The sequence below is a fragment of the Malaclemys terrapin genome, chromosome 6 (assembly GCF_027887155.1).
Source record: "Malaclemys terrapin pileata isolate rMalTer1 chromosome 6, rMalTer1.hap1, whole genome shotgun sequence".
Taxonomy (NCBI): Eukaryota; Metazoa; Chordata; order Testudines; family Emydidae; genus Malaclemys; species Malaclemys terrapin.
The window spans coordinates 61,537,465-61,549,877 of record NC_071510.1 but is presented as its reverse complement, the minus strand read 5'-3'; the positions used below and the strand labels follow the sequence as shown (position 1 = coordinate 61,549,877).

At 40.5% G+C, this 12,413-nt stretch overlaps 1 protein-coding gene across 4 annotated transcripts in view; it reads right to left on the bottom strand.

The window, feature by feature from the left end:
- SEMA6A (semaphorin 6A) overlaps nt 1-12,413 on the bottom strand; it is a 138,899-nt gene that overhangs the window by 35,023 nt on the left and 91,463 nt on the right. For all 4 annotated transcript variants that reach the window (XM_054031761.1, XM_054031759.1, XM_054031762.1 and 1 more), the window contains exons 14-17: nt 12,094-12,234; nt 11,891-11,971; nt 10,419-10,477; nt 5,827-5,847 (exon numbers count right to left, since the gene is read on the bottom strand). In XM_054031761.1, the coding sequence (XP_053887736.1) occupies nt 5,827-5,847; nt 10,419-10,477; nt 11,891-11,971; nt 12,094-12,234 (302 nt within the window). The remainder of the gene's footprint in view (nt 1-5,826; nt 5,848-10,418; nt 10,478-11,890; nt 11,972-12,093; nt 12,235-12,413) is intronic.

Below are 12,413 nucleotides of genomic sequence, written 5' to 3'. Positions count from 1 at the left end.
GATTCGCTAACACTACTTTAATACTCTGGAGTGGTCTCTGCCCAAATGGACGCATTAGCATGATCAAAAGGGGGTCCCTGTAATGGGAGTAGGAGTGCTGGCAAAAAAACAGATAATTGGGTCCTGGCTCCACTCACCTGATCTAGATCAGGAACACAAGTGTCAATACCCCTGTCTCATGACCATGATCTACTGACTCTAGTGGCCCCTGCAGCAGTCTCCAGGTGAGATTTGCCCCCCCCCTTTAAGGATAAAACACTATTTTTTTAAAAATCAATCCAGGCACCTTCAAACCTTAATTTGTTCCTGCTTAAGAAAAGCTTTTTTCATGCTGTTTATTTGGCTCCAAACCACATTGTGTTTTCTATGCAGGCTACTGCAATTTACCGTGCACTACAGGAGACAATCTTAAATCTTATAGTTCCATGGAGTTTTATAATGATTCTGCGATCATTATTGCTGTTTTTAACTATACAGGTTGTGGCAATCACCTTTTGACATGGTTCAGATTAACAAACATGTTCATGAGACATGGCCAGCCAGGCACAAGGCAATTTTCACATGAAGTGGGATTTAGTTGGGATTTGGTGGAGAACTGATCTGTGTGGGTTAAATAGTCCTTTATCCACCTCACAAGGTTGAGTTGCAAATGAATTCAGTGAAAAGGCAGCAGCTCTATTAAGTTCCTGCTATGATGTAAAGGCGCTCTACTGAATATTAATTATTGTGGAGAGACAGAAAATGTCTCTGTGCCTCCCTATATTTTTGAGGAGGTCCTTTGAGTCATCACATAGGGTTACACACAGCAGCACTTTGAACAATATTTAACACAAGACATGCATGTAACTATTGCCTGTATTTAACTGATACAATTTGCAGGAAAGGAGGTCAGCTCTAGTGTTTTTACCATGGATCTAGTCTTGAGATGCTACAGCTAATCATTAACAAGATTAATTTAGCAGTGTACCCCAGGCTGAAGGATGATACTGACAAGGGCACTGTATTATTCTTTAATCTATCATGACAGGAAGTGTGGTTCCACTATCTGTCTTTCTAAAATACTGCAAATTAGAGGCTTCATTTTGTTTAAATAAGCTTTTTTAATTTTGCTTAAATAAAAAAAGAGAAGCTAAGTGGTTATCCACTTCTAAAGATTTCTATAAAGCCAAGAGCATTGCTGGAAATATTGGTAACAGTTACATGGATGGATTCTGAACCAAATTTGCTGCCTTGTCTCCAAGAATTCCAAACAGCTGCCTCTATGCAAAGGGACTAGTATGGAGCCAGCTACTGAAAATATGTGCCTTCTTAAACTAGGAATATACTGGAACTGTAAGGCTTTTCGACCATACCATTTTATGCCAATAGGCTCCTGTGCTCATCCCAAAGAAATAAAAGAAGCAACGGGACAGAAACAACCTAGAAAGTGGAAGTTATGAGCTTCCATGCTTCTTTTCTCTAAATACAAAACCACAGTGCCAGTATTCATGGGGTTCCAGACTGCAAGTTGACACCCTATTCAACCACTGCAATACTGTACAATATTTGATCAGCCCTACAAATAATGCTGCACTCAACATAAGAAAGCAGTTAGTCCTAGCTTGATAAGGACTGAGGAGAAAGCATTGCCAAATAGCAGTCATAATTTATACCTGTATTTGATATGCATTTTGTGCCCCCATCTCCATGCAGACACTTTCAATTTAGCTGTGTTCAAGGGGCAATTTTATGGTAATGCAATAAGTATAGTTAAGGAAAAACATTTCTTAATACGGTAATCTAGGGGAAAGATATGCCTGAGGGACACATTCTTTACAAAAAGTGTTCCTGAACCATATGCTACAAATACATGGAGAACTCCTTGTAATAGAAATCTATAGCTATATGATGATATTAATGTGTACCAGATGGCAGTTAGGTAGAGAAGTGTTTCACACAAATGCAAGAAGTCAGTCTATTCACTCTGTTACTAAAGTGTTGGTATAGTATGCATTGAGAAATGATTTTCTACATGTAGCTGAGAGACATTTGCTTCCATCTGAGCGAGGGGCAGCAGCAGATTAGAACATAATAACCTTTCCCACTTGGATTCAGACTGGATCCTGCAAACACTTACTGCTGGGCACAAAGTTTTTTCCCCTGAGTCAGGGGCGGCTCTATGTATTTTGCCGCCCCAAGCACAGCAGTCAAGCGGCTTTTGGTGGCATGCTGCGGGAGGTCCGCCGGTCCCACGCCTTTGGTGTACCCACCGCTGAATTGCCGCTGAAACCGCGGGACCGGCGGACCTCCCGCAGGCATGCCGCCGAAAGCAGCCTGACTGCCGCCCTCCCAGCCACCGGCAGGCTGCCCCCCACGGCTTGCCGCCCCAGGCACACGCTTGATGCATTGGTGCCTGGAGCCACCCCTGCCCTGAGTAGTCTCATCGTGCCCTGTGAGTGTTGACACAATTAGTCCCTTGTGAAATTCAGATTTACGATGGTGCACTGCATAGGCGTATGTGTTACTTAAGCACTGAAAATAAGGGTTAAAAGTGCTGCATAGGCTTAGTGCTGCCCCTCTGTGCAGGGGTGACTCACTCATTGTGATGATTGTTCCTCAGCAATGACTGTCATATGTAATGTAATATGCCTTTTTCTCAAGTACACTAAGGCTACTTTATTCCACGCTGCCTGCATAAAGTGGCCTTAAGTTATATTTACACCCACTTTAAAGCCTTTTTACACAACTACAGCAATGCAAAGTGGCTTTAGCATAATGGGAACCAGGCTCAACAGCTCTATTTTAACATGGCTTATGTTTAAAAAATGTCTAAAGTTACTTCCTCATTAAGATTCTCCTGTTGTTTTAAACTACCCCCATCTGAACAACTGCAGATATATGGTGCTCCTCAAGCACTGATTTTGAAAGCAGAAGTTTAAGGACACATGCTGTTTGAAAAAAAATGATTTAGTGATTAATTTGTAAAGCTTTTCGTTTGCAAGTCTGTAGTCACAATAATACAGCAAGAACAAGAAAGCAGATATAACTAGAGAAGTGCGTGTTGAGGAATTTGGAAGCTGTAATATGGTTAGTGTCTGTGAGCACTGACGATGAGTCAGAAGAACTGTATTTCTGTAATTACAACTCATTCTAACCATGTTTTTATGAAACGAAGAGATGATTTTTTTAGCTTTAACACAGTGTCGGGGATGCAATATGGATTTGATAGTTGCTCTAATATGCAAAAGGTGTTAAGACTCCAGAGATTAAGATGCTCCACACACTATCCTATTAACAACTATAGCAACCTAATTAGACAATTAGAGGGAAAGGCTAAATCAATACTACAGAGGGAGAAAGGAATGTGGCTAGGGGGTAAAATAAGGGCCCAATTCACTAAAAATTGATGTTTCCAAAAGTAATTAAGTTGCATACAATTTTGCACAGGGGAAAGCTTGCTTTAAGCTAAGAATCCTAGCCTTTCGTCTAAATATGTGGTTTTTGTTCCATATATAGCTGACCTTCATAGAGTGGCCTTCTGCATGGAAAAATGAATGTGCATGAACAGTTATCGATATGAGCTTTGCACTTTATCACTTGTTTACAGATGATCATGCGAGGCTGCCCCATCTGCTAAATTCAGGAGGATGCTGATGCCAAGAATACAAAGATTAAGGGCTTGACTCTCTTCTCACTTTCACTGGCATAAACTAGGAGTAACTCCAGTAAAGTTTGTGGAGTAACAATGGTGTAAAACAAGTATGAGAGGAAGCAGCCCTAAGCCTTCTTGTGACTCTGGAGTTTCAGATGCCTTTGGAGATAGATATATATCCCACAAGCTCCAAACGCATCCTGAGCATTCATTTGATTGACATGCTCATATATACCAGCATTCTAAGGTTCTAGCCATAATGAAATGCCATTTAATTTTGCATTTAATTATGTTCAATAACAGTCAAATGCACTGTTTATATAATTTTAGTTAAAGTGGGTATACTTTTCTTCTCATGCTAAAATGACTTATTTGGCTCAGTTAAAATACCAAACATAAGTGTGTCTATACAGTGAATTGTTAACATGAGGCTGTTTTTTTACTGTATGTTTGTGAGTTTTCTCTCTTCATGTACGAGATTTTTGTAACCCCCTTTTCTTTGGTAGTTTGAGCGCAAAGCAGAAGGGAAGAAGGACTGTCAACTACATCATAATGTCACCACTTGTATTTTAACTACACCAATAAGAGAAATTCACTGATCTAATGACTGCATATCAGGATTTGGCCCAGGCATGTCATTAGTATTAGGTGACAGATAAGGTGTGATTGGGACTTAAAGTTAGCACTGGGTAGCATTTCTCCATAGTCCCAGATAAATAAGATCCTTTTTTGAAATGTTAATGCAATAAATCAGTTTGGGAGAGGGAGATACAGACATCAGAGTGATTTTTTTTTTTTTTTTTAAATACACACACCCTTTGGGGCTGTGATGCTTCTCCCTGAGGGCCATCTTCATGACTCTTTGGTCAGGTGAAAAAAGCAGCTTCCACCACAGTCCAAAACCAATAAGATGTCTCTCCACAGCCCTGCTGTAAAGCGTTGTTTCATATGAGTGGGAGTACCAATGCATTTGCCAATCAAAATATTTTTGAACATCAGTGCTATACACAGGGCAATTTTTTTTTTCAGACTCAGAAACATTACTATTCGTCAGTTACTGCTATATGCTTTGGAAGAATAACACTGAAAACACTTGCAGATGCAGAGCATGTGCTAATTTTGTCCCAATTCTGATCTACTTTGTTCGTCCAGGGCTTGTTAGTCCAGTGCTGCCTGATAAGAGTCTGATCACTAAGCCCCAACCCTGCCACACTGAAGTCAATGGGAATATGCCATTGCCTTAACTGGGAGAAATACCATACGTCACTCACAGCCTTTGGATATCTGCCATTGGAGGAAGATCTGTTGTGGAAGCAATGACTAATTCTTTGGCTCTGGAAGTTAGAACTTTCTAGTGTGAAGCCCTTTGTTTTCAGATGGCTTGCTGGGAGCAGGCAACACCAGGAAGTTAGGGAGTTACATAGAGCATGGAAGCACCAGAAAGAATAAGGCAGTCCAAAAGTTTGGAAGCAATTGAAACCTTCATGTTTCAGGGCATGAGCCAACCTCTAACTAATGAGGCTTGCAAAGAAATTTTCCTTATGGATAGGTTATTCCATAACCCACAAGCTCCAAACGCATCCTGAGCATTCATTTGATTGGGTTTCTTTCTCCTTTCCCTAAAGCATCTGGTACTGGCTGATGTCACAGACAGGATACTTGGCTAGATGGACCTATTTTCCTACCTATTTTTCCTCAGCGAATAGACAAAATGTATTCACTGTACCATGTACTCTATCTAGATGTTCTGGTGAAGCATGCTTGGGTCAGCTTGGTTAAAAGTTCTGAATCTGGAGTACCATTAAGACTGGCCATAAATTGTTTTAGCTCAATTAAGTTAGTTTTGGTGCAAGATGGAAAATTGTATGTCAAAAAGCACAAATAATCCTAAGATTAGTGAATCAGGCCCCAATAAAACAAAACAAAAAAGACAAAATTCTATTGGGCAATGGGGTCTACCAGCTAACACAAGGACCTGAGGGAGAATTTTTAAAAATATCAATAAACTGACCATACACTGTGTTGTAAGATATTTCATGAGCTGGTGAAGGAGTTGAAATGGCTATGAAAAAAATAAATTAGGAAAAAACATTATAGAAAAATCAAGGCATGACAATATTTAAAAGGTTAGTAAGATGATCCCTCCAAAATTGAGCAGCACAGTTAGGAAATGATGTGACTAAGAACATCCTTACCATTCAGTGCTACAAAGGAATCTGAAAGAAAAACAAAAACAAGAGGTAAAAATCATTGTTTCTCACACAGTGTTAAGTACTTGCTACTAAAAAAACCTCTTATGCTTCTGTTATTTAATTGTACTGTGTCAATGCCCAAGTGCCCCAATCAAAATTGGAACACCAATGCGCTAGATGCTGCACAAACATAGAAGACCACCACAGTGTCTGCTCCAAAGAGCTTACGAGCTAAAGCCTCACTCCTTCGAAGACAACCGTGCAAGCAAACCCCAGCCACCACATGGCTCTCTTTGCAGGATCAAGTTCCAAGAAGTGAATTTCACCCATTGTGCACAGCTTGATTCTGAATCATTTCTCACCCTTCTTTGAGGTGACTGATGTCAGATATCCCCCACTGCCATTCAACCTGGCCAACTGTTATTTGGCCAATTTCTTGTAACCATTGCAGCAGAAATGAGTCTTGAGAAGGAACAGGAAGAGGGCAGTTGCCTCATAGACCATTAGTTATTATACATTTAAATAGTTAAAGCCTCAACTTATTCTTACATTCAAAATCTGCAAGTGCTGATTGTCTGATTGTGGTCAAGTCATTAGGTGTCTGCTTAAGGAGAAATTTGGAGAAATCCCCACTCTAATTTTTCCATGTCTCAAGCTGAGTTTTGGCAGTATTTGGTATTGTGTGGAGGACCAAATCTAGAGTGAGATCACTCTTGGTGTCTCTATGTACATGGCACTGGTATGCAGTGAAGAGTACCATGGAATTATCTGCTTCAAATATGAAACTCTTTACAGAGTAAATATAAAAACAGGCTTATGCTGCTGCCATTGTAGTTACTGACAAAAATCACATGGACTTTAAGAAAAGTGGGACTGAACCCATGCACAATAAGGACCATTTAGATAGTGTCCTGAGATAGGTGCCATGTCACCCCATGGGAAGCACTGTAGGGACTGTGCATAAATCTCTCAAACAACCCAGAGTATAGGCTACCCTATCCTCCTAGTCCATGAAGCAGACTGACGTGGAAGTAGGCGGGGCGCATATGTGACCCACACACCTCCAGGATGTGGTGTTCTGTCCCCTCTAGTGGCACTGAGACCACTTAGAGATTAATGACTCTGCTACAGCCTTAGCTAAGGACCATGTGGCTTTTAGCTCATGCAGTAGAGGCTCATAGGCTAAGCTCCAAAAGTCCCAGGCTTGACCCTGCCCACCAATGACTGGGGTCTGTCGGTGTTACACATACATAAGAACGACCATACTGGGTCAGACCAAAGGTCCATCTAGACCAGTATCCTGTCTTCTGACAGTGGCTAATGCCAGGTGCTTCAGAGGGAATGAACAGAACAGGTAATCATCAAGTGATCCATCCCATCACCCATTACCAGCATCTGGCAAACAGAGGCTAGGGACCCCATCCCTGCCCATCCTGGCTAACAGCCATTGATGGACCTATCCTCCATGAACTTATCTAGTTCTTTTTTGATCCCTGTTATAGTCTTGACCTTCACAACATCCTCTGGCAAAGAGTTCCACATGTTGTCTGTGCGTTGTGTGAAGAAATACTTCCTTTTGTTTGTTTTAAACCTGCTGCCTATTAATTACATTTGGTGACTTCTTGATCTTGTGTTATGAGGAGGAGTAAATAGTTCCTTATTCACTTTTTCCACACTAGTCATGATTTTATAGACCTCTATCATGTACCCACTTAGCCGTCTCTTTTCCAAGCTGAAAAGTCCCACTCTTTTTAATCTCTCCTCATACGGAAACTCTTCCCCTAGTAATTTCTGTTGCCCTTTTGTGAACCTTTTCCAATTCCAATATATCTTTTTTGAGATGGGGTGACCACATCTGCACGCAGTATTCAAGATGTTGGCATACCATCGATTTATATATGGGCAATATGATATTTTCGGTCTTATTATCTATCCCTTTCTTAACGATTCCCAACATTCTGTTTGCCTTTTTGACTGCGGCTTCACATTGAGTGGATGTTCAGAGCCCTATCCACGATAACTCCACGATCTCTTTGTTGAGTGGTAACAGCCAATCATTTTATACGTATAGTTAGGATTATGTTTTCCAATGTGCATTACTTTGCATTTATCAATATTGAATTTCATCTGCCATTTTGTTGCCCAGTCACCCAGTTTTGTGAGATCACTTTGTAGCTCTATCATCTACAAATTTTGCCACCTCACTGTTTACCCCTTTTTCCAGATCATTTATGACTATGTTGAATCGTACTCATTCCAGTACAGACTCATGGGGGACACTACTATTTACCTCTCTCCATTCTGAAAACTGACCATTTATTCCTACCATTGTTTCCTACCTTTTAACTAGTTACCAATCCATGAGAGGCCCTTCCCTCTTATCCCATGACAGCTTACTATGCTTAAGAGCCTTTGGTGAGGAACCTTGTCAAAGGCTTTCTGAAAATCTAAGTACATCTGATACAAAAGATTAAACCCTTGAGCTCTCCCAAGCAGAGGGACTGCAATAAGAAATGGCTGTGTAAGGAGTGGGAGGCTCCCGGTATTCTCCTCAGCAGTGCGTCTGTGCAGGAGTCAAGCACACCCTGGCCTTCAGTGTACATGCTCCATTACTCTATATGCCATAAGTGTTGGCTCACTGTACATTAACTCCTCAGCTTCAGCAGTTTTATTGTGGCCACAGGCAGCAGCGGAAATTGTTTTATGAAGAACTGAGTTCTTGGTTGCATGGATTTAAAGTAATGTCCAGGTTCTGAATTAAACCAACATAGGCAAGAACATTAAGAATAATGGCCATCTTGAACGCAACCCTAAGTATTTCTGGGGTCTCTAATCAGCACATAAGATTTCACTGCATGTGACATGTGCTGCAGTCCCTGGGCACCACGCACTTTAAAGACGGAGTTCAGCTTTCACTTTGACAGCTTTCACTTTGAATTTCTAAGATATAAAGAGGCATATTATCCAAAGTTTTATACAGGGATTGCGCTGCAGGATTCTACTGCTGGGAATGATGAAGTGAAATCCTGCACTCTGCTGCACAAGAAATTTACCTTGTAAAGTTACATGTGGTTTGTATTAAATCTCTCTCCAATTAAAAATGCTGAGGCTCTTTAAGGATATTAAGGTACGTTAAAGTATGTCAAATGCAGCTCAACATAACCTTAAGCACCGCTAAACTAATTTTGACATCGATCTTTTGTGTAAAGCCATGCCATGGGAGTGGTTATTAAAAGGATTTTTGCATGGGTTTTCTAAATGCCTCTCATGGAGTTAGCACAGATAGGCAGAGTTAAAGGGTCATTTTAAAAAAAAATCACTTCACATGTATAGTCCACGAGTTTGAAGGTTAAATGCTTGGCCATATAACGTGTGTCATTTCTTTCATCCCAAAGGCCACATTCTCCTAGCCTTGTTCATCATGTTGACTAGCACCTTATTTGACCAGAGTGCCCTGGACTTCAATGTGAATATTCTAGGCCCTGCTCATGGTAACTCAGTTTATCAGAATTTGGTCCCAACTGATTAGTCTTCATTCCAAACTCCTTGTCTACATTGTCCCTGTTAGTAAATGTACATAAATTCAAGGAAATCAGAAAAAAGTCCATAACATAAACAAGCCCAATTCTGTAGGCAGCAAGGATGAAATCCGGACACCATTACTGACAAGGGCAAAACTCCCACTAACTTATGTGGGGGCTGGATTTCACCCTCTAGGGTTTTGGATGCACAAAGAATAAAAGATTAGGCTTATTATGCACACACTTGTATTTTTCCTAAATTTAAATATGCTTAATCTGAAAGAGCTATATTTTGGCACATGACACAGTTCATAATAAGGGGTGATGGGTAGCTGCACTGCCTCAGGAGCAGCCCAAGTCAGCAGTTGCCTCTCAGGGAGTCACACTCCCCTCAATTCTGCCCCTTACTCCTCAGGGTTTACTGCTGGCCATACCAGTTGCAAATTACTACCTCCCACAACATGCTGGCTCAGCTGTGCTGGCCAGTGAGTAGGGAGTGGAGACAAGGCTATGCACACTTCTCATCCCTCCTCAAGTCACTGCTGCCCATCTGTTCCAGAGAGGGACTAAGAGTAGCCTTGCTTACCCTTGCGGGCTGCGACTCAAGGTCTGAGTAAAGAGAGCAGAGGGGCTCTCATGTACAGGTACACAGACCAAGTCACAATCTCACCCAACATTTGTAAAGCAACAAATGTTCATTTTGCACTGTGGAGCTGAGACCCTGCATGCAAGATCATACACATAAACCAACCAACCCACCCACCCACCCACCCTTGAGTTTACAATGGCAACGAAGATACAGTGTATACAGCTACTATAATTAATATCCTTCAGAGCTGGATTTGTCCCACAACACAATTGCCATTAAAACAAGTGCCATTGTTTGTATAAACCAAAATGCTGTTTTCTTTAAACAGGCACACAAATGCTTTTCTTGGACTGGTTACTTTAAGTGTGGTTGCTGTTGTTATGTTTTTCATTGCTACCAATAAAGCCCTGGCAGGTAATGGTGATTCTGGGCAGTCAGAAAGATTCTCTGACACAAGATAAACAGGGAGTAAAAGCTTTGCTTACTTTGGCAGTCACCCAGGCCATCTGTATTGCCATGCTCTATGTCCTGCTCAAATGCCAACCTAAATAACAGAAAGAAACATAATAGTGTGAATAACAACACTCACAGGCATCACCAGAGAGAAATCATACCATCTAAAAATGAAATAAAGATACAGAGAAAAACTGGTCATTTCTTTAATACACCACTGGGAAACTTGCAAAATGCAAACACAGACAAATTGAATTATTTTCATCTCTTAATGGTTCTTTTGGGTGCAGAAGATGCTTTGACATCTTTTTCTGCAAAATCTACTACATCTTGTATTGCTAAATCAGGCAAACAGATACATATCTTTATGAAAAATGGGAGAACATCTGTGAATAAAGTGATAAGTCTAAAACAAACAATGAAGTTATCAGCAAGCAATTATGATTCTATCTGAACTTGCTCGTATTCTACAGAAGGTGCATTGGTATTTTGACAAGAAAAATACATTAACCCAATATGTAGGTACTGAGCCTAGGAACTATGATAATAAACACTACAGAAATGCTCACAGATGCAGAAATAGATGTCAACATTATATGCTTAAATACTATTCTACCAAATGGCCCATCTGAGGCAGAATCCACATTGTTGTAATGAAGAGAATACAACAGGGCACTTATAGTTAACAAAGATCTACAGTGAATCTTTAAAAAAACATTCTAAAGTAATAGAAAGAATAAGATGGCTGATCTAGGTATAAGAATGATAACACAGCAGTTATATTTATTGAGGACCTGTAAAGAAGCAGGGGGCTTCCTGTTGGCAGGAATACGGAGGTTATCTGATGTTAACAATACACCTGTACCAAGATTCTGAAGTACAGCCAAGGCTTAAAGTGAGCAATCTTGTGGTGTGTCAGACCTGGCAAAAATATGAGACTTTTCCGGTGGATCTGTTGCCTGCAAGGAGGCATTTATAAATGCATTTAAAACAAGCATCCGGAGTCCTAAAATGTTGTTATGAAGTACTGAAATTCCACTGTTAAGCAATAAGAGACCCAACAATTCTTTCGGTGTACTTTAGTGATCTGTGATTCATTTTAGTAATACACAGCAAATTAGGAGAGCTGGCTTTGTTTGTTTTCGGTGGTCAGACTGCTTCAGTAATCTAATTTGGATTCTATTGCCTCTTTTAATCAGCTTTGATGGCACCAGTGCCAAACTTGCTCATACAGTTCTCCTTCTTTGAGCAATACATGGGACTTACTGTGTATCTATCTTCTTTTCTTTTTCCTAAGGGTAAATAATCAGTGGAGAGTTTGCATCAAATCATACTCTGGAATTCCAGAGAATGCAAATAGGATGAAAGCAAACATTTTGCACATTCTTTTTCCAAGAGCTCCTGCTGGGCTTTTTCACAGTTCTGTTCAAAAGTGTATCTCAATGGCATCATTGTTAAAGCCCCTAATTTTTACTCTGTCTATCCAATGCCAACGGTTACTTACTTTACACCAGGTAACAGCTGTGTGCATACCCCACCTTCCTTCACCCAGCCACAGTATGGGTCTCTGGAGGCTATGCAGGCCCTTAAGAAAGAAGAAGATCATAAAGCATTCTGGAATTTTTTCTTCTTCAGTTTTCTAATGCTCGATATGGCTTGAAAAAGGATTTGTAAACTTGGGGAGAAACCCTGACACAAAACACCTACTTTTTGCACTTGCCATGACGCTCACATCGTCCCAGGGGAATCTTTATCACACAGGTAGAGAATGCTACATAGAGAGAACTGCTATGTTTGTCAAGCTGCATTCCCATAATCCTCTTGTCTTCTACCCCATCATAGCTGCACCTGATTTGACAGAGTAGGATAATGTTATAAATGGGTTCTCTTGGCAAATTTAATTATAACATAATGATTTCTTAATCTGAGTAAATTCCAGAGAGGAGAAATTATTAGGTCAGAGGAAAAGAATACATGAACTCTATTAAAATCATAGTTCCTAAGATATATAAACAACTGTTAAAAAG